The 18921-nt window shown below is 40.7% G+C and overlaps 2 protein-coding genes across 2 annotated transcripts in view; both read right to left on the reverse strand.

Annotated features, from left to right (window-relative positions):
- LOC100700665 (ATP-binding cassette sub-family A member 1) overlaps positions 1-14057 on the reverse strand; it is a 34668-nt gene extending 20611 nt beyond the window's left edge. The window contains 15 exon segments of the mRNA XM_025897096.1: positions 94-151; positions 313-446; positions 1716-1772; positions 1877-2016; positions 6167-6343; positions 6590-6795; positions 6929-7126; positions 7225-7341; positions 8140-8279; positions 8467-8704; positions 8898-8990; positions 9079-9276; positions 9705-9823; positions 10771-10948; positions 13704-14057. Coding sequence (XP_025752881.1) covers positions 94-151; positions 313-446; positions 1716-1772; positions 1877-2016; positions 6167-6343; positions 6590-6795; positions 6929-7126; positions 7225-7341; positions 8140-8279; positions 8467-8704; positions 8898-8990; positions 9079-9276; positions 9705-9755 — 1807 coding nt within the window. The 5' untranslated portion in view covers positions 9756-9823; positions 10771-10948; positions 13704-14057.
- LOC102076406 (afadin- and alpha-actinin-binding protein) lies at positions 10767-17035 on the reverse strand. The gene is made up of 9 exons (XM_019365246.2): positions 16850-17035; positions 16502-16652; positions 16048-16184; positions 15629-15781; positions 15413-15509; positions 15054-15200; positions 14899-14949; positions 13704-13874; positions 10767-10948 (listed from the first exon to the last, which is right to left on the reverse strand). Exons 1-9 carry the CDS (start codon positions 17015-17017, stop codon positions 10767-10769), a joined length of 1257 nt encoding a protein of 418 aa, XP_019220791.2. The 5' UTR covers positions 17018-17035.
- Positions 17036-18921: the final 1886 nt, after the last annotated feature.

An 18921-nucleotide genomic window follows, 5' to 3' on the forward strand; every position in this document is an offset into this window, starting at 1 on the left:
TTTCTTTGCTCCAGACCAACAAACCACCAAAACGTCTGCTTTTACAGAGGTGCTCAACCTTGCTAATGATCAATTAATGTAGTGTACACTCACATGAGCTGCTATCCTCACTTCCCAGCCCGGTGTCTTCACTCAGTGATGAGTCGCTGCCCTGAAACATAGAGCAGAGAACGGTTCTTTCAGTACTCCACATTTCTGTGCTTTCTTTAAACTTATGTACAAATTATAAAAACTATATAACAGCAAGGTAATAGATAAACAATTAAAACTTTAAATTTGCTTTCATTTTTATGATGAATATAAATGAAAAACCTTTATGAGAGGAGGGAGCTTGTTGGAGCTGGCACTGGTGGAAATACGGAAATTACTGGGAGTGCTGGTGTCCAGTCCTTCCCTCTTCACCACAGTGAGGTAGTAGCCAGACCCCAGCTGAGATTTAAGGAAGAGTGGTCAGCGACAGCAGCACAGCTTCCCCTGAGAGATGATGGCGATCCAGTCACCTAACAACTCTGCCTCGTCCATGTAGTGGGTGGACAGGATGCTCCTTCCCCATAATCTCCTCACTCCGCTTATCCCCTGGGACAAACCGTCTCTCCTGCGAAGACAATCAGACAACAACAAGGCCTTGCAAACTGTTTTCTAACTATTTGACCCTGGGTTTCACCACTGATTGTGTCTGCGTGTGTGCCTCGACTTCAACATTCACTCTGTCTATGAAGACAGGGCCCAGCTCTTCATGTGTGCCATAAACTGACTGAAGCCATACATGTAATACATTGAATAAATGTTCTAATCAAATGCCACTGCTCAAAGCTTAATAAAAGGCTATAAATGAATAAAGGATACTGGTGAATAGCATGGTATATGTGTTTTGTAGGCGTGTTCTCTTCGTGGCTCAAGATCCTGAACACAATAGATTGTTCGGTCCTCGCGCCGAACAAAGTTTCCGACCCTCCACTAGTTGATCGAGCCCCCTCATTGGCAAGAACAGAAAATACAATGCATGTATATAAAATGATTATCACAGCACCTGTAATAGAAAATGCTGATATGGGATTATGACGATGCCTGTAATAGGAGTTGTAACATAAGGCCGACAGCCTAAAGAAATTCTCTAATGCAAAAACAATTACTGATTATAAGTAAATGAGGTAATAAGTAATTATTACCAATACACACTACTTAAAGATTAACAAAAAATAACTGAATAAGAGATCCTCAAATAACATGATGTAAGTGTCTTGTAAGCATGTACGGCCTTCTACGCTCTGCGTCGCTTTACACAATAGATCAGCCAGACATCCCGCCGACTGTAGCTTTTAACCCTTACTGACGTGAGCACAACTCCATAATGAGCACGAAACTGCAATGTGTATAAAGATGATCATGGTTACCCCTGCAACGAAAGATTGTATAATTATTCTGGTACCTGTAAATAGAGGATTAACATGAGGTTATAACAATCACTGTAATACAAACTTTAATGTAATGCCCATAGCTTCAATAAATGTTTTAAGGCAATGCTTGTAATATGATTCTGATGCAATAATAAGATAACCGTAAAACAACTCTTATTTTTACAATTCCCTGGCGTCTTCCATTGCCATCAACCACCCTAGTGTGCACTTAAACCCCATCATGCCTGCCTGTGTTTCCACCCCACTTGAATCAATAGCCTTTGTGTTTCTGCTGCTTGTTGGATTTTTATGTCTCGCCTGAATAAAGGCCTCCGGCAAACGCTATCGCCACAGACAGCTTCCTCTGCATGCCGCCTGACAAACGGAAAGTTTTAAGCTTGAAAAGAAAACTGAAAAACAAACCTGTTGTTTTTCCATGCATAAAGTCTCACACACTGAGGTTAAACTAGTAACTTTACCTAAAAGGTTTTTGGTCTGTTTGTGTCGCTTGTGCAGGAGGCCCACATCCTCCAGCAAAGTGTCCAGCTCCGCCTTCACCTCTGCTTCAGACAGACCCTTCATACAGCCATAAAACCACACATGCTCCTCTACCGTCAGCCTGAAAGTAGGAGAAAATCTCTCTTTAATAGAAATCCGATCAAAACAGTCTACACTATTTAAAAAAAAAAAAAAAAAAAAAAAAAAAAAAAAAAAAAGGTATTCTGAACGTTGTTTCAACACGTTGCAGCTCGGGCCTTGCATGTCTCAATAAAGGCTGTTAGTAGTAATATACCGTGTGTGTGTGTCCTCACAGAAGGTCGGTCACAGCAGGAGCTTTTTCAAACACATTTCCAATCATTTTTTACAAGAAGTGTAGCTCATACAATGGTATAAATGTATTATTTGTGATACTTTATGAATATGAAACACTAAAGATTTTGAGTTCATGCACATTGTGAAACAAGAATCTAAATATTTGTGTCACAATGATTTGTATAAAAGCATGTTGTTTATGGGCATAATGTGACCAATCTTTTGTGTGCCCTATTATAGATCAATGGTAATTGAAGAGGAAACCCTGGCTCTGGACATTTTCATGACAAGTGACAGCGCAGACATCTACTAATGAGAGAACATGTTTTATCATCATAAACACGGTGATATGAAGCATCGTTAAAGTGTCACTTCAGTAATGTTTTTTTAATAGATGACTTTAAAACACTAAACTCTAATTTCTGTGGTTTATTTTAAGCTTACAGAATATAACATGTGGTAAGACGATGAGTTTTACTTCTCACTGTCAGTGTTATGTGCATCTATTTATCATGTATGCTACTTTGCTCTGTGGACTGTAAAATGTTTCATTGTGTTCATGAAATAAACCAGACCTTCACCGTCTGCATCTTTTACTGTTTTTGTTCACTCCAAGTTTTGACAAACCCGCAGATATCCAGAGTTAACTCACTAACAATGTTGAGCAGTCTCAGTGAATTTAGCTGCTTTTTCTCTAAACACAACCAACTGAGAGAAACGCTTGTAGTCCTCACTTTGGTCATTTGAACGCTGAAGGAGATTTGTTCCATAGCCACCTTATACTAGTGTTTCCTGCACTTAATCCATCACTACTATGTTCCATTTCAATCCAGATTCCTTTGTAGCTTGCAGTGAAATTTGTTAAACCGTTGCTTAATGGGACAGAAGTACACGTCACTCTTTACTAACACATTTGTAGATAAGTTTATTGCTGAACCACACAGCTAGCAGTCTCACACACGCTTTAGGTTTTTGAAGTTGTGTGTGTAATGATTTAGTCTATCAAACCTTACCATTTTCTCCCCAGTATGACTCCCAAAGTACAGATCAGTAAAACACCAATGATTCTAAAGCCAGAACAGAAAGATACAGTTGGAAGACGCATGATTGCGTTTTTATGATGCGTAGTAAAACTACCCCTCTTCTTTTTCTCTGTGTAGTTGCTGTTCTTGTGTGTGCGCGCGCGCGCGCGCATGCCTTAGAAGTCAAATAATACATTAGCCACACTTTAAAAAAAAAAACAAAACATCTGAATTTCATTTAGAACTGAGATTCTAAGTTGTAAGCAGAAATCTTGTGCTCAGCCACAAACATGTTTCCCCACTTTCACAATGCTGAGGTGTCAAATCCACAAACCCCAACAAATGGTTTGTTACACGCGGGTGTGAAGGGCCAGATTTACTTACACAGCCTCACACACAGTAGATTTTTAAAGTTTTTGGGTACAATGGTTTAGCCACAGATGTAAATTCTACTTTTGATAAAGACCACTCCACCTGTTTATTAAGAAATTAAGCTCTTATTTATACATGTCTACACAATAATAGACACCGTGTGCTCTGTGACATTATAGTCTTCTACTGCTGCTTCCATTGGTTTGCATTTTAAACTCCCAACCTTTCAGGTTGTTATGAACGACTTATATTTCTAACATTTTGTGATGTAAAAGTGAACCATGCGACTTTTTTTTTTTTTTTTTTTAATTTTCTGTGTGATGGAAGGACTTAAGACACAAGTTATTTAAACAATTCTAAATGACAGTATGACGGCCATAGTAGTTAGTGCGGGTCAAATATGTTAAGGATAATGTTTATCAATGTAAAATTGCAAAGAACCTTTGGATAGATTATAACATCTTGTAAACAGTTACCTCAGATCCTGTACTGTTAGATCTATGTATGTAAGGTAAAACTTTCCACAGTACTTCCACTTAACTAAACACATAAAGTCACCCTTACCAATAATCCACTGCTCCTTGAAAAAAGTAGCACAAACACACAACTGACTCAGCAATGATGAGTAGAGCTACCCGAGGCCGAGAATCAAGCAGAAGAAAATTAAATGTTGTTGCTTTTGTGGCTCGAAAAATTAAAGAAAGTATATTTAATAATTCAACAAGACCCACACCTTCAACACATGTACATTCAAACTTTGGAACAGCCTCAACAATGCTGTTGTTCAATAGTTTTTACGGCTTTAATGTTTCCAACTGATAAGGAGAATGAGTGCATTTCATCAAATGTGCGTCCAAAGGCTTTAAACATCCGCTTTGTCCGTAACGACAGTATCACTGTATAACTACAGTGCATTGTTGTTTACTAAAATGCTTCACCTGTCCTGTGCAGCTGGTCCAACCCCTGCATGCCTCCTTAAACTTGTGTGTTTAAATCTCTTTACCTCTGTTGTGAACTTCACACAAAGTTTGTGGTAACAAAATCAAACTGAGGATCTTGTTTGAAAAAACGCGCACTCACGAGACAAAATAAAAACAGTCTGCTCAAAGCAAACGCAGAGCCCTCACAGCTGGTAGTAAAATACACTGTAACAACGTGCGTATTAGATTCCCCTTACTCTCAAAAGCATGAATATGAAAAAAATGGGATCACCAAGAATATCCTAAAAATGGCATTGAGGGGTGTGTTACAGTGGGAAAAAAAAACAAAAAGCAGCCATATTTTCATCTGAAAATGTTGAATTTTAGTAAACAACAATGCACTGTAGTTATACAGTGATACTGTTGTTACAGACAAAGCGGATGTTTAAAGCCTTTGGACGCACATTTGATGAAATGCACTCATTCTCCTTATCAGTTGGAAACATTAAAGCCGTAAAAACTATTGAACAGCAGCATTGTTGAGGCTGTTCCAAAGTCTGAATGTACATGTGTTGAAGGTGTGGGTCTTGTTGAATTATTAAATATACTTTCTTTAATTTTTGTCGAATGGACCCGAGCCGCTACCCCCATGGCCTACTCTGATTGACCCGCCCCACCGATTGGAGGGTGCATCAAAATGCACCAAAGAAGACATGGATGAAACAAATCCAGGATGATTTGAACGCCCTTCGACTTGACCTCGAGCAGGCAAGAACCATCGCCTTAGATCGGAAAGCGTGGAAGATAATCGTTGGTCAAGCAAGAGAACCTGCGGCACCTACAGCAGCGTACTGGTTGCACGGCAGACCACTGCCGCTGGTCGCCCGCTAAGGACAAGAAGAAGTGGTTTACGGCCAGTTCCCCCCCCTTCTTGTAGATTTTCACCAGATTTCTGATGCTTACGCCCAGAATCATGTTACTGGGTTCTGGTTCAATGTGATCTAATTACAGGTATAAAGAGGCAATTTTAAATATGTGAATATGCTAAGGGAAAACAGCACATTATGCCTTAAAACAACAAAACAAATGCATGAACACAAAAAACAAATTGAAAAGGATTATGGGTAGCTTGAAGTCATGAAGTCTAGGCTCAACTTCAGTCTCCTTGTTTTCTAAAATCTTTTTAATTAATTGGCTTATAGTCTCATCTCATTACCTTGATTTGTACTTAATGGTCTTAAGACTGCAAATTTGCCAGGAATGTCTTTAAACTGGCATGAAGAGCCAAGCTCAAAAGTCATCACGGTGCAGGATGACAGGTTACTAAAACTCTGTCCAATTAAAAAAAAAAAAAAAAAAAAAAAAAAGCACCTTATATAAACGATAAGTGGCAGTAATGAGCCTTCCTTTGGGAACCTGCAGTTGAAAATGAAACAGTACCTTCATTCTATTCTGTAGGTGCAGGGGGGATCGGCATGCCTGCTTCAAGGGGAACACCTCCCCAGTAGTTGAGCTGAAAGATGAAGTACCATGGCCAGATCCAGTGTAACTCTCTCTCCTCACCTACTGCTGCTCTACACGAAAAATTTGACTATAGATCAAGAGAGTTCACAACATCCATTTACAACTGCACACCACTCACACATCGTCCACATAGCAGGGGTAGGGCATCTGCTGGATGTAGATGCCAGTAGTCTGTCGATCTCCGGTAAGCACTCGGCTCACCGGTCTCTCCACTAGGTCCTGAACTTACACGAAACCACCCCAAATGTAACGCATGTCACTGAAGGGGTCAGCAGCTGGACCCGGATCCCAAAACCTGAAGTTGAAAGAAATCATGAAATCAAGAATTAAAGTGCTAGAGAAACCGTCCTAAGGTCTTCCTTGTTTCATGATGAGGCTGTCTCAGCATGGTTAGTTTAATTGCACATTAATTACAGCATTATCCAGAACAAACAATAACAGCAGGAGCAGCCCTGTGTTTAACTGCTGTAAAGTGTTGGTTAAAAGGAACGTGCTACTGCTGATAGTAATGAGCTATAACAGGAACAGTACTTCTCAGTACCGGTCTTTGAGCTTGTTGGTGCGGGTCACATCATCAATGTCCATTCGGATCTTGTAGGTGACATGTGGGGGCAGCTCAGACGAGGAAGTGTTGGGCAGCAGGAAAACCACGTCTGCCCAGAACTGCCTGTCCTCTAGTAGCTCCAGCGCTCTTTCAATCAGCTGACCCTCAGTTTCCAGCCCCTCCAGTTTGTTCAGAGAGAAGCACTGCAGGAGACGAAGGAAAACGTGCGGAAGATATAAACAGACAATCACAAGGAAGGTGGAATTAGGCTTTAAGCAAACTTCACTTTTCTATTTTATTAATATTTAAAAATAAATAACAGCAAAGGAGGAGAACCTCTGTAACTTGTGCAAGAGTGGAGATAGTTTGGTTTATGTCATTGTAGATGTCCAGCCAGGTCAGCGGTGCTCCGGGCCTCTGTGGGATATCTGGAGAGGGTGTCGATAGGAAGCGTGCGATGCGTGAAGCTGTCCAGGGTGTGTCTTCCAAACGCAGGTTAACCAGTACTGCAATCTCTGGCTGCCTTAACAAATCCTGTCTCAAACACATACACAGACACATTATTATGAATGAAAATGCTGAAAAATGCTATACATTTCACTCTTTCCTCTTGTAGTGAGAGAAAGTCTGACCTGTAGCATCTTAACCTCCACACTGGTCTCCATGTAGCTCTTGATTTGTGGTCCCACCTCAAGCCAGGCTTCATTTAGCTCCTGGATAATCTGCAGGTCTTCTAATGTTTGGTTCACCTTCAGCGGAACCGAACTTAAAGTTAGCTTAAGAAGTCACGTCTGACACATCTTACAGTCAAGATTTCCTTTTTAATTTAATTTTTCATATAATGTCATATTGTAAGATAAAGACCTTAAAAATAACACAAGGAAAACCCCAACTATCAGACAATCCTCTGAGCAAACATTTGGCAAGAGTGGAGAGGAAAAACTCCTTTTTAACAGGAAGAAACCTCCAGGGAGGGGCAACCCACAATCTACCTATGCCCGGTGTGTACACTCGCATGCATCGGGGAGGGGATTCCACCTCACGTGCCTAGCCCCTCAACAAGCGGCCGCACCTCCACTAAAGCAATAAAAGAAAACATAAAACGTTAAACAAATTAGTAAAAGATCTACATCAAACAAATACACCCCAAATTACTGTTCGTTATAAAAGCATTGCGTAACAAACAAAACAGCATAACACAAGACAGCAGCAGTATAGTGCAAACCTGCAACAAAAGAGGGAAACAGTCGTCAAAGTCCACCCTACTATGCCACGTTATGATGAACACGAGGGTCCCACTTACCACTCTCTAAAGGGCAATACTGAGTAGCTTTCCTTGAGAGATCTGCAGCACTTAACTGCCTAATGCTCGCAGCCACCTTGGATGGACAAGACTGCCAAATGCCTCCTTCTGGTAGTGAAGTGCAGCTGTTTCTTATAAGCCTGCTAATTGTAGGCTGGGAAGGTGTGGATGTCAGTGGTGCGTTTGTGGACATCATGTACAATCCTACCCCAGAATCTACTTCACTACAATAAGATTGCTGTACCTCTTTCATAACTTGCTGGACTGCGGGAGTGTTGGGTGTGTAGAGGAGTTTTCCTATGAACAAAGGTTTGATTCCTCTCCACACAATGCGAGACAGAGGGATGGACTCCAGCGCCTGGACCAGATTTTTACAGAAGGGAGCTGCAGGAAGCAAAACACCCGCCAAGCATGACAATCATTAAACAACACAGGTGTTTCTCAGTGGGGTTGTGTTGATTTAAGTGGTGCAAGTGCACCCTGAAGTACAGAAGGATCAAGGCCTCAAGCCAGGTCTTGTCTGCACATATTGCCATTAACATCCTGCCACAGAAACTGCACAGCGTCTTACTTGTATTGTTGTTGTGCTCCACATTCACATCCTCTGTGCCATTTTTGCCCAAAAAGGACTTGATGTCATTGTCTTCATACCAGTTAAGGGACGGGATGCGTTCACCGTCAAGTTCATGGTGACCGCACACGATCTTTGAAAAAGCTCTGAAACTTTCTCTGGGCATCGCTGTGCGATTTTCTGGAGACAGGACACGAAGAGCCGCGCTCATGTCTGCAAAACTGGAGAGGGAGGCGATCTGAGAGAAGTGAAGGAGGAACAAAGAAGCATAGAAGAGGCAGAAATGAAGGGCGAAAACGGGTGAGAAAGACGAATTGTAATACAACAAAAAATGATGAAGGTCTGATGGTCTTAGGTCCTGAAGCACCTCGAACTGATTATGTCCAGTGTGATTAAAATAGAGATACAGACTGAATCTAATGTGCTCTTACATCATCCAGGAGGGCAGTGAGCTCCTGGGAAACTGAGGTGACAGCCTGACTGATGGCCCTGAGTTCTCCAGCGTTGGCCATTAGACGGTCTCTCTGACAGGGACAAGAGTTGGCCCGTGTTACTCGTGCTGCTTTGAATTCACTAAATTTCGCGCTGGTTTCTCCATCAGCCAGTGCTTACCGTCAAGAACTTCGTCAAGTCGAGCTGAGACAGGAAAAGGCGCTCGGTCTCCTGCAGCACATCAGCTGGTAAGTCACACATCTGGGTCTGAAGATCAGTCATGGCGGCTTCTCCTCCATCCACTGTCAGCAGCTGTTCTAGGATGCTCCTATTACACACCATGTCCTTTAGCTGCATCTCCACTACAGCCAGTGTAGTCTGGAGTGGACAAAAACGTACTTTTAAGGATGTTTGGCCATCAGACAAAAACAATACAAAGGTAATAAACTTGCTACTGACCCAACAAAAAAAATTCAGTGATGCCTTAAAGGGAAAACTAACAGTTTACATTAAAATATCATCACAAATGACCAGACTTTCCTGTAACAAGTGACAGTAACTGCTTTTCAGAACGAAATGTAACTGTAGCAAACACCTCAAAGACTTGTTAGTGACAGAAATCTTATTTTCATTTTGCATTATATCTTTCTTCTTCTTCTCTCTGTAATAAATATTATTTATTCTGTATCAAATTTTACATTAGATTATATCTTTCATTCTAAAAGGGATTAACCACTTAGGTCAAAATAGTTTTAGTTCTATGGAGCAGATAATGGGTTTATTTGTGATTTAAGTCAGTAACCAACCTGAAAATTAAGTCTAGCATTCAGCAGTTCTTCCACAGTCACAGGTGACATGCTGGCATTGGTCAGGAGGAAGGCGGAAAATGTCTCATTGGGTCTCAGGTATTGTTTTACTGGGAGATCTGCAGTGGAAATAAACAGATTAAGATTACAACCAAAACCCCACAAAGCCCCACAAATCAAAGTCCAAGCTAGAATCAACACTTAACATCTAGAATAGAGCTTGCAGCTGAGTTTGCAGTATCAACACTTAAAACTTAAAGTTAGCACAGTTCATTTGTAGTTTTTTCAGGAAGCACATGACATCCGATTGTTTCTTCCTTTTCATACTGACGTGTTTGACAGATTTTATCCTTATAAAATCTGTCAAACAGTAACTGTTTGACAGAGGAAGTAACTCAATATGACCGAGGCAGGGCAAGCTAAGCAATCACTATGTCCTGCTTTCACAACAGCAATAAGACACAATCATTCTGCTATGCTTAAACCACACATACAGATCGACTGCTGGCCGCTACTGTTACCCTAAGACCTGCTCAGATACGTCAAAGTTAATCCAATATTCCTTTCATTGTATATATTCTTGTGGTTTTTTTCTATGTCTTTTAAAAACAAAGAAGGTTTTTGCACTAACTTCATGTTTGTATACAGACCAAGTCTATTCAATCATATTGCCTGCTAATCCTAAATTTGCCTTTCAATGATTTCTGTTGTGTACAGTACCGAACTACTGAGACACCTCAAAAAATAATGCAAAACTGAGAGCTGTTACCTCATATTGCCTGAAGACAAGTGTTCTGATTTCCTTCTGAAATATTTTAAAACTCTTCCTATAGGATGTGTTTATATAAACTCATGCAAAGTATGCACATTTTTGCAAATGAGCTGAAAGCTGCAGGAACGCAGCTGAGGTTTTTCCATCTGCTTTATTTCTAAAATATACTTTTACTTATGGTTTTTCTTGTTTCAGAACACTTGTAATCAGAATACTAGTACTGTACCCTTAAAACTACTCTAAACTGCACCACTCTAGGCGGCTGGCCATGTTTTTAATCTCTGATCTACCTACATGGAGTTGTTAAAGTTGCCAACTTGGCCGGGTGTCTCCCCTGGTGTCTGGCTGTGGAAGCAAGGGTTGTTGATGTTGCAGATAATGCCCTGAATCCAGGGCAAGGTCCCTGCTGATGGCAGGCCCTGAATCCAGGGCAAGGTCCCTGCTGATGGCAGGGCTTTGTTTGGAAAGTGACCTACAAGGAAAGGAAAGGAGATCAGCCTGAGCCACAAAACAATGAAAATACTGTGGAAGTGACCTAAAATACATCCTCCAGGTACTAGACTGAGCAATAATCCTAACATCCTATCCTAGGATTCAGCTGTGTATTAAAACAGTGCCACAATCTTCCCATTAGTGGACATCCCAGCAAATCCACCTGTTTCTTCCTGTTAAAAGGGAATTTTTCCTTCCCACTGTCGCCAAAGTGCTTGCTCATAGGGGGTCATGTGATTGTTGGGTTTTTCTCTGTATGTATTATTGTAGGGTCTACCTTACAATATAAAGAGCATTGACACAACTGTTGTTGTGATTTAGTGCTATATAAATAAAACTGAATCGAAGGTCTGACTATGCAATGTTCAAGAAACTGCAAAAACCCAAGAGCTACATCTCATACTGTACAGGTCTCAGTTAGCGTGTTAAATGCTAACGTTCATGCTAGTGCAATTTAAAAAAGACTGAAACAGTTTGTCTTGTTTTGGAAGGGTTGCCAGGAGAAAGCCTCTTTTCTACAAAAAGAAGATGGTGAAACAACTTAGGTTTGTAAAGTTTTATCTGAACAAACTTCAACTTCATAGGTGGTGATTTGTTCAGTTCTCCACCTTTATTGACGCTAAAGGTGATGAACAGCAATGCTATGAAGAGTGTGACAAAATCTCTCCCCAACCCTAAGAGAGATTAATAAATGATTACTTCAAGTTATTGCTGCTTAATGTGGACCTACAAGCTAAGGAGTCATGGGTGGGCTTAGTTTTTTACAGAACTGCATAAAGTCCTGTGACGACCTTTCTCACATGGCTGTATATATATGTAAAACTTTAATGTTCAGCCTTATTGATTGTAGTCCAGTGGAAGCACTTGGAAACATTTCGTGTAGGTTTCGTGTTTGATACAGAACGTTTATTGATCCTTTGAGCGTTGCAGTTACCATAAATGCCTCTGTATATTGTTCTAGTAAAATTGAAGTTCACCTGTCTTTCAGGTAAAACTTGGTCTAGTTTACATCTTCTTAAACTCAAAGTTATTGAGATGTAACTTTATCATGCACAGACTAACTGCCCATTACACTCTGACCTGGCATGCTGTGTTTTCTTAGGTTACCAGTTATGTCACTACATGTTTATAGAGAACTAATCAAAGCAGGTCAAGAACACACATGTGCGTGTGTGGCACAAGACTCACTCTGAGGGAGTTAATCCTCTTTAACCAGTTGGCAAAAGGTCATTTTTAAGACGTGTAAGCGTGTTTGTGAAGAGACACAAATATCACAGCATCACTCACATTGGCTCTGTTTGTAAGGAGGGTGCGAATGACGGACAGAGATAAGAATGACAAAGAGGAAGAGCGGCCAGAGGAGCTCAATGATCAGCTGGATCTGCACAAGAGGACTGACAAAGCACTGCTGATGGCATAGTTACATTAATAGGCCCTTAAAAATGCACCCTTTAAGGGTCCTAAGGCCACAAAACGGCCACGCCCCAAAAAGTGCTATAAAAATATTATATATTCATATTTTTTCCACTTTAAATGAGTCAGTCTTTTAAAACTACTTCTCCCTGAAATATTCATAAAGTTTTAATTATATTTCAGGGGTTTTAACCCTTTAAATCCCAGTTTCATTACATGAGCGCACTGGTTTTTTAGCTGGAAAAAAAAACAAAACTTAAATATTTTCCATAAAATACATTTGAAGTAATATTCGTTTGTTATTATAATTAGGCCTTTGGATGGTCCAATGATTACCACTGACATTCATTTTGATACATTAATATTTTTTTGGCAGAAGCGCACTAAATGTCATAGTGCCATATCAGGTTTATCATGTTTTGCTTACACTAAATGCTTATTACCTTGTTTTGTTCTAAAATAATAAAAAAAAAAAGTCTAAATAACAAAACAAGATCACTTTGAACGGGAAAAACATTTACTTTACAAGGATGAACATGATTATTTATGTTGCTGGAAATCGGGAAAGTTGTGCTTCCAGCGGCGGCTCTCAGTGGCTCCAGCAGCCGCAGCTCCAGTGCCTACTGCCAGTAGCTGCAGGGGTGGGATAGTGTTTGGGTCCCGGTGTCCCCAGCACGACACGTCCGATACCACATTAAAACAAATATATAATGTTCTGTTGTAGCCTTCACACTGAATGTAACGACACTAATTTTTTTTTTTACTCTTTTTGTTATTCATGACACAAAGATAATACTTTGCGCATAATCACAACCTAGTGGAAACTTGTTCCATCTAATTTGGCATGGCAGGTCACATAGCACGATAACATGTGTGAACAGTAGGATTCAAGATTATTATTATTTGTCACATGCATAGTTATACAAGTACAACACGCACTGAAATGTATCAAAATAGAGGCGAACGCAGCGCGTTTTACCTGGCGCTGTGCCCTTAGCGGATAGATTAGCGGCATGTCGAGTGGAACAACAAAAGACGGGCAGCCTGGTTGGGTTTAAAAGTGTCCAAGATTACATGTGCAACCTTATCACCGATGTTTAGAAGTGCTCTGCTGTCGTTGACTATAAAACTAGAGGACTTGGGGATGTAAACAAGTTGAGCGTAACAACAAGGCGGATAGACCGGAAGAAAGTTGTCGTGACGTCAACGTGCCGCCTTAAAATTTAAAAATATAATTTTTTGTTGTAACCCTCAAACTCAATGGTAATGTAACGATACTTATTTTTCACGTTTTCAAACGAAAACATCAGCACTTTTCGTACCTCCGACAGCGGGCGTGGGGAGTTTCTGTGTGCATTTGGCACACGGTGAGTCAGACGCTGTACGCTGCTTCCGGAGCAAAGTCATTGTCCGTGAGTTTGTCAAAATCATCCTATGGCTGTTCCCATCGATCTCCTCTTCGCTCACAATTTGCAGATAATTTGTGTCGCTACCTGGTGAGCAAAAAAAAAAAGAATACAATTTTAAGGCCCGGACTCCAAAGGATGGCCCTTCAATTAGTTATAATGATCGTACAATGAAAAATAGCGTTTATAATGGGTTTCAATGGGGCACAAATCGACCACTGAAGCTAATTTAAGGAAGTCAGACTGAAATTTTAAAATAAAGTTTAAAAAACTTTTTTTGGGGAAAATTTGGCTATATTCCATTCAACACAGTGCAAATGGCTTAGAACTGAAAAACGCAAAAGCCACAAAATGGTCCCAGGACCTCCAGAGGTTAAAGAAACAAATTGTTTCATGACAAATCATATTAACGTCACAGTGGTCTAAAGTCACTATCTTCTACATATGTAAACTGTGCAAGATGTTACATTCTTCCTATGCAAAAGCAGCAGATATACTACCTGTTATAAACCTAACAGCAACATTTACTGGAAAAATGCAGCTGTCACTCATTCTCAGTGTTGTGAACAAAGAGCCGGCATACTTGATTTGATTTGACTTAATACAGAAGAAACAATAAACACTGGACATTAATGATACGTTTAATTCAGCGATGGGAGATTTTGGCTTCAAATGAAGCTGTTCTTCTCATGTAACGGAGTGTGGTCCTCCCTGTACTCCCACTGTTGGTGCTGGATGATCGATTCCTCCGCATGCTCCTCGTTTGTCTTTGGTTGCACTGAGCTGCAATCACATTGAGGGGAAAACTTCAAATTAAGTTCATGCAGGTACATTATGCCATGCTTATTACTAATTCAGAAATTGTGGTACACATAAAGCTACCACACCTGTTTTCTGGGATAAGGCAAAGCGTGGGCTACAGGTCAGCGGTGGAAGCTGACGCGAGCGGGACACACTGGGTGTGGGGAGGCTGTGTCTGAAGGACATTTGATGAGCTTTTCTGGAGCCACCGTCGCAGCTGCCTCTGTTTCAGCTGCTGGGGAAAAAAAGAGGCTGATTTAATGACTGCTGGAACTGATGGAAATTACTCATCACTTAAAAAGAAACTTGCTGGATGATCGATTCCTCTGCATGCTCCCCGTTTGTCTTTGGTTGCACTGAGCTGCAATCACATTGAGGGGAAAACTTCAAATTAAGTTCATGCAGGTACATTATGCCATGCTTATTACTAATTCAGAAATTGTGGTACACATAAAGCTACCACACCTGTTTTCTGGGATAAGGCAAAGCGTGGGCTACAGGTCAGCGGTGGAAGCTGACGCGAGCGGGACACACTGGGTGTGGGGGAGGCTGTGTCTGAAGGACATTTGATGAGCTTTTCTGGAGCCACCGTCGCAGCTGCCTCTGTTTCAGCTGCTGGGGAAAAAAAGAGGCTGATTTAATGACTGCTGGAACTGATGGAAATTACTCATCACTTAAAAAGAAACTTAGTCATAAGTCTATTTGGATATATTTTCCTTTTTTCAACTCCTGTTAATATGTAACATTTTCAAACCATCTAAAGCAACTGCTGCTCATCATTTTAGGGAAATTGATAGAAATCTGAGAGACTCACATATACTCACATTTTAACAATGGGGTTTTCTTTGAGTCTGCAAATGGACTCAATTTTAAAAACCGGTCTGTGAGCCATGTTGCTCGATCCTCCTCAAAGGCCCACCTCTGCAAAATGAACCCCCCAAAAAAGTTTTAAAAACAGTTCAAACATCTTAACTGAAGTCAGTAACCTGTCATATGCACACAACTTTGCACAAGATCTAAACTAATTTGTTTTTAATCACCTCGTGGCTCAGTCTGTTGGCTGCCTCTGCAAAGTTCTTCCTCTCCCTCTCAAAGATCTTCCACTCCTCCTTGAGGTGCTCCTTCTCTTGAAGCATGTAGCAATTGCTTAGCAGGGATGCGGTTTCCTCATCACACGGAGAGCTTAGCTGCTGCTATAGGAAAGAAAGGAACGTGGATGGATTAATCAACAATTTATTGATTATTTATAGAACAAAATGAGTTTCAACTAAAACACAAACAACAGTAAGTCAGGTGTTCATTCCAGAGTAACGTGAGAAGTAGCAGACATCTCTGATCCTGGTTTTGGTAAATGTATATTACCTTTCACTAAACACCGATAAATATTAAAGACGCTTTCTCTCTCTGTGCAAATTTCAGCTTTTAAATCCACAAAACCTCAGAGCTAATTCATCCGTACCTGTAGGAGCTGCTGCTGTGTTGGAATAAAGTCTTTGCACTGCTGGATCTCCAGCTTTAGTCTGTCCATCTCTTCCTCCTGAGTCTCTTGTGGAACAGCATCAGTGTTTTTGCTTTCCACCATCTGAACCAAGGATGCTAAAGCAAAAAGCCCAAATAATTAATCAGATTTAAATGTGTCTTATAAATACTGAATTCAGCAAGAAGAAGGAACAAGAAGTAAACATCAAACACAAAGTGACAGAGCCGCTGTATACAAAATATTCAAACCACACATTATCTTTTGCTTCCAATCAGCTCATAACATTTCTTGATTTTAACAGACAAAAAAACATAACAGGTCCATGTGAGAATACTGACTTTTAATTCTTTGAGCAATCACAGCAGAGGCTTCAGTTCATAATTTAAACAATTATTTGCATTAGTGAGGAATCGTTGATGTCACAGTATTTTACCTTGGCTGTCCAGTCTTTCGACGTGGCTCTTAAATCTTCCCCACTGGAGACGAATACTGTTGGTCAGTTTCTCCGGGGTATGAAAGCAATAAAGCTCTACACTTTCCTTACTGGAATCAAACACCTCTTCCTCTTCCTCCTCCGATGTGGCCTGGAGTGAATAAATAAAATAAAACATTTTTCAGTCTGCTGGTAGGACATCTAACAAACATTTTTGAATGACTAAGTGAAACAAAGAAGGAGGCTGATTGTTTAAAATTGCGAGGAAATGTCATCAGCAGCTTTAAAATGTGACGGAAGAGTCTCAAAAGAAAAATACAAAGTATACAAAAGGTGATCAAACACTACCTGTACGCCACTGTGTTCACGTTTGTCGCTTTTCACGGCTGGTTTTCTTGAACTTAGAATGGACACCATGTCTTTTTTTATCTGCTGCAACACTTTTCTCAGCTCTGCATTTTCCAGCACGAGCTCTCTCTGGCGAGCTTCATAGTAGCTCAGCAGAGTCTTATACATTTCCCCTTCATGCCTTATGAAGAGAAACACAGGTCTCTTATCGGTTAGACAGTTGTGCTCAATTTAAGAGGAAACATCCAAGATTAGTGCCAGCCATGTTTGAGGTTCATGCTGCCAAAATGTTCATTAGAGTGACCTAGAAAACTGACAAAGGCACTAATCTGCTTCTTGTTTGAGGCTCCGAAGTACAGGGACTAACATAGAGGAGTTTCTCTGATCCAAAGAAGGTTCACCTATATATCTAGGGTTCTCAGAGTGCCACTGGCCACCCTTACTAACATTTTATGCAAACAACAAAGAAGATTGAGCAGAGGGGTGATTTCTCTAATGCCAACTTTCCACTCTCCAGTCATCTTAGTCACACAGGTCTAGACACCAGTGTCTCTAGGCGAGTGGTTATTGGAGGTTGCTGGTGAATAGGTGAACATAACCACAAAGAGGTATGCAGTGATACACCAAAGACCACCTTATGATTAATTTGGTCACTAGCAGATAGCCGCGGTTACTGTAGCTGTCATGCTGTCTGCAAACACTTGCCAACTACTCACAGAGTGCTAGTCAAACTGTGGAAGGTGCAACACAAACTGGTCTCTGTATCATCAGGACAGACAAAGTTTGCCACAGGATCCATCTACGCAGCCTGCTCCTGAAATAGACGATCAGATTAACAGCAGCGATTCAACTTACAAGGATTTGGGAGGCAGTGGTGAGAGATGGAGGCATGAAGCTAGTGAGAAGATATATTTTACTGTTATTTTATCATTGCATCAGAATCATATAATAAGCATTGCATTAAAGCATTTATTGAAGCTATTGACATTACATTAACGTTTGTATTACAGTGATTGTTATAACCTCATGTTAATCTTCTATTTACAGGTGTTAGTATAATCATATAATCTTTCATTGCAGGTGTAACCATGATCATCTTTATACATATTGCCGCTTGGTGCTTATTATGGAGTTGTGCTCAAGTCAGTAAGGGTTAAAAGCTACAGTCAGCGGGATGTCTGACTGATCTATTGTCTCTCTGCACACACACACACACACACACACACACACAAAATTTTGTGTAAACTTATAACTCCTTAAGGAGTTATAAGGTTAATGGGCGTCCAGTCAGTTAGCTAGTAAGTACTTTGGGTTTAATATCGGCACATATGGCAAAATAAGCAGCTTCTCTCATTACATTTCAGACAGGACAGTGGTAACAGCAGTAGCTACGGACAATGTTAAATTTTTGATTTTAAATAGGCTGTAAACATTTCAATGGGAGCAACAGGACGGTCAAATATCACTGATTTTACTACAGAGCAGGACAGATTGTAGGGCAGCAAACATCATAGGAAAACACGTTTTCAACACAGCAGGTTGCCTGGTGTAATGTTTTTCAGCTAAAAAGAAACATGGCCTGACTCCTACCAACTATATGAAGAGTAACTTAGGGTTAAATGCAGCTAATATGTCCTGTTTTAGGGCAGGCGCTTCCACCTCCGCTCCGCTGCGTCTCAGACACCATCGCTCTGGCACAAAGGGCACCTGAGAGAGAGGTGGGCTGGAACAAACCATTTTGGGAGGGGGGAGGGGTTATCTATACTTCTGTTGTTAAAATGTTCCATCTCAATTACGTACTGTATGCTTTTTATATTTTCAGTAGTGTGTCCTACAAACAGCAAATATTGTCAAAAAAAAAGTAAGAAATCTTTGGGGGTGCTTTGATCCATTTCAGCACCCCCCAAAATTTTAGCCCATTTAGCGATTTTAGCCCATTTTTGGGGGTGCTTCAAAATGGGCTAAAATCGCCCCTGCCCCAAATTATCATGATATTCCTGCCCATGGTTAGTGGATGTAAACCTCTGACCACAAGTGTGTGTGGCAAAGTTGCTCTACAGCGCCACTAGTGG

The sequence above is a fragment of the Oreochromis niloticus genome, linkage group LG12, assembly GCF_001858045.2.
Source record: "Oreochromis niloticus isolate F11D_XX linkage group LG12, O_niloticus_UMD_NMBU, whole genome shotgun sequence".
In the NCBI taxonomy this organism is placed as follows: domain Eukaryota; kingdom Metazoa; phylum Chordata; class Actinopteri; order Cichliformes; family Cichlidae; genus Oreochromis; species Oreochromis niloticus.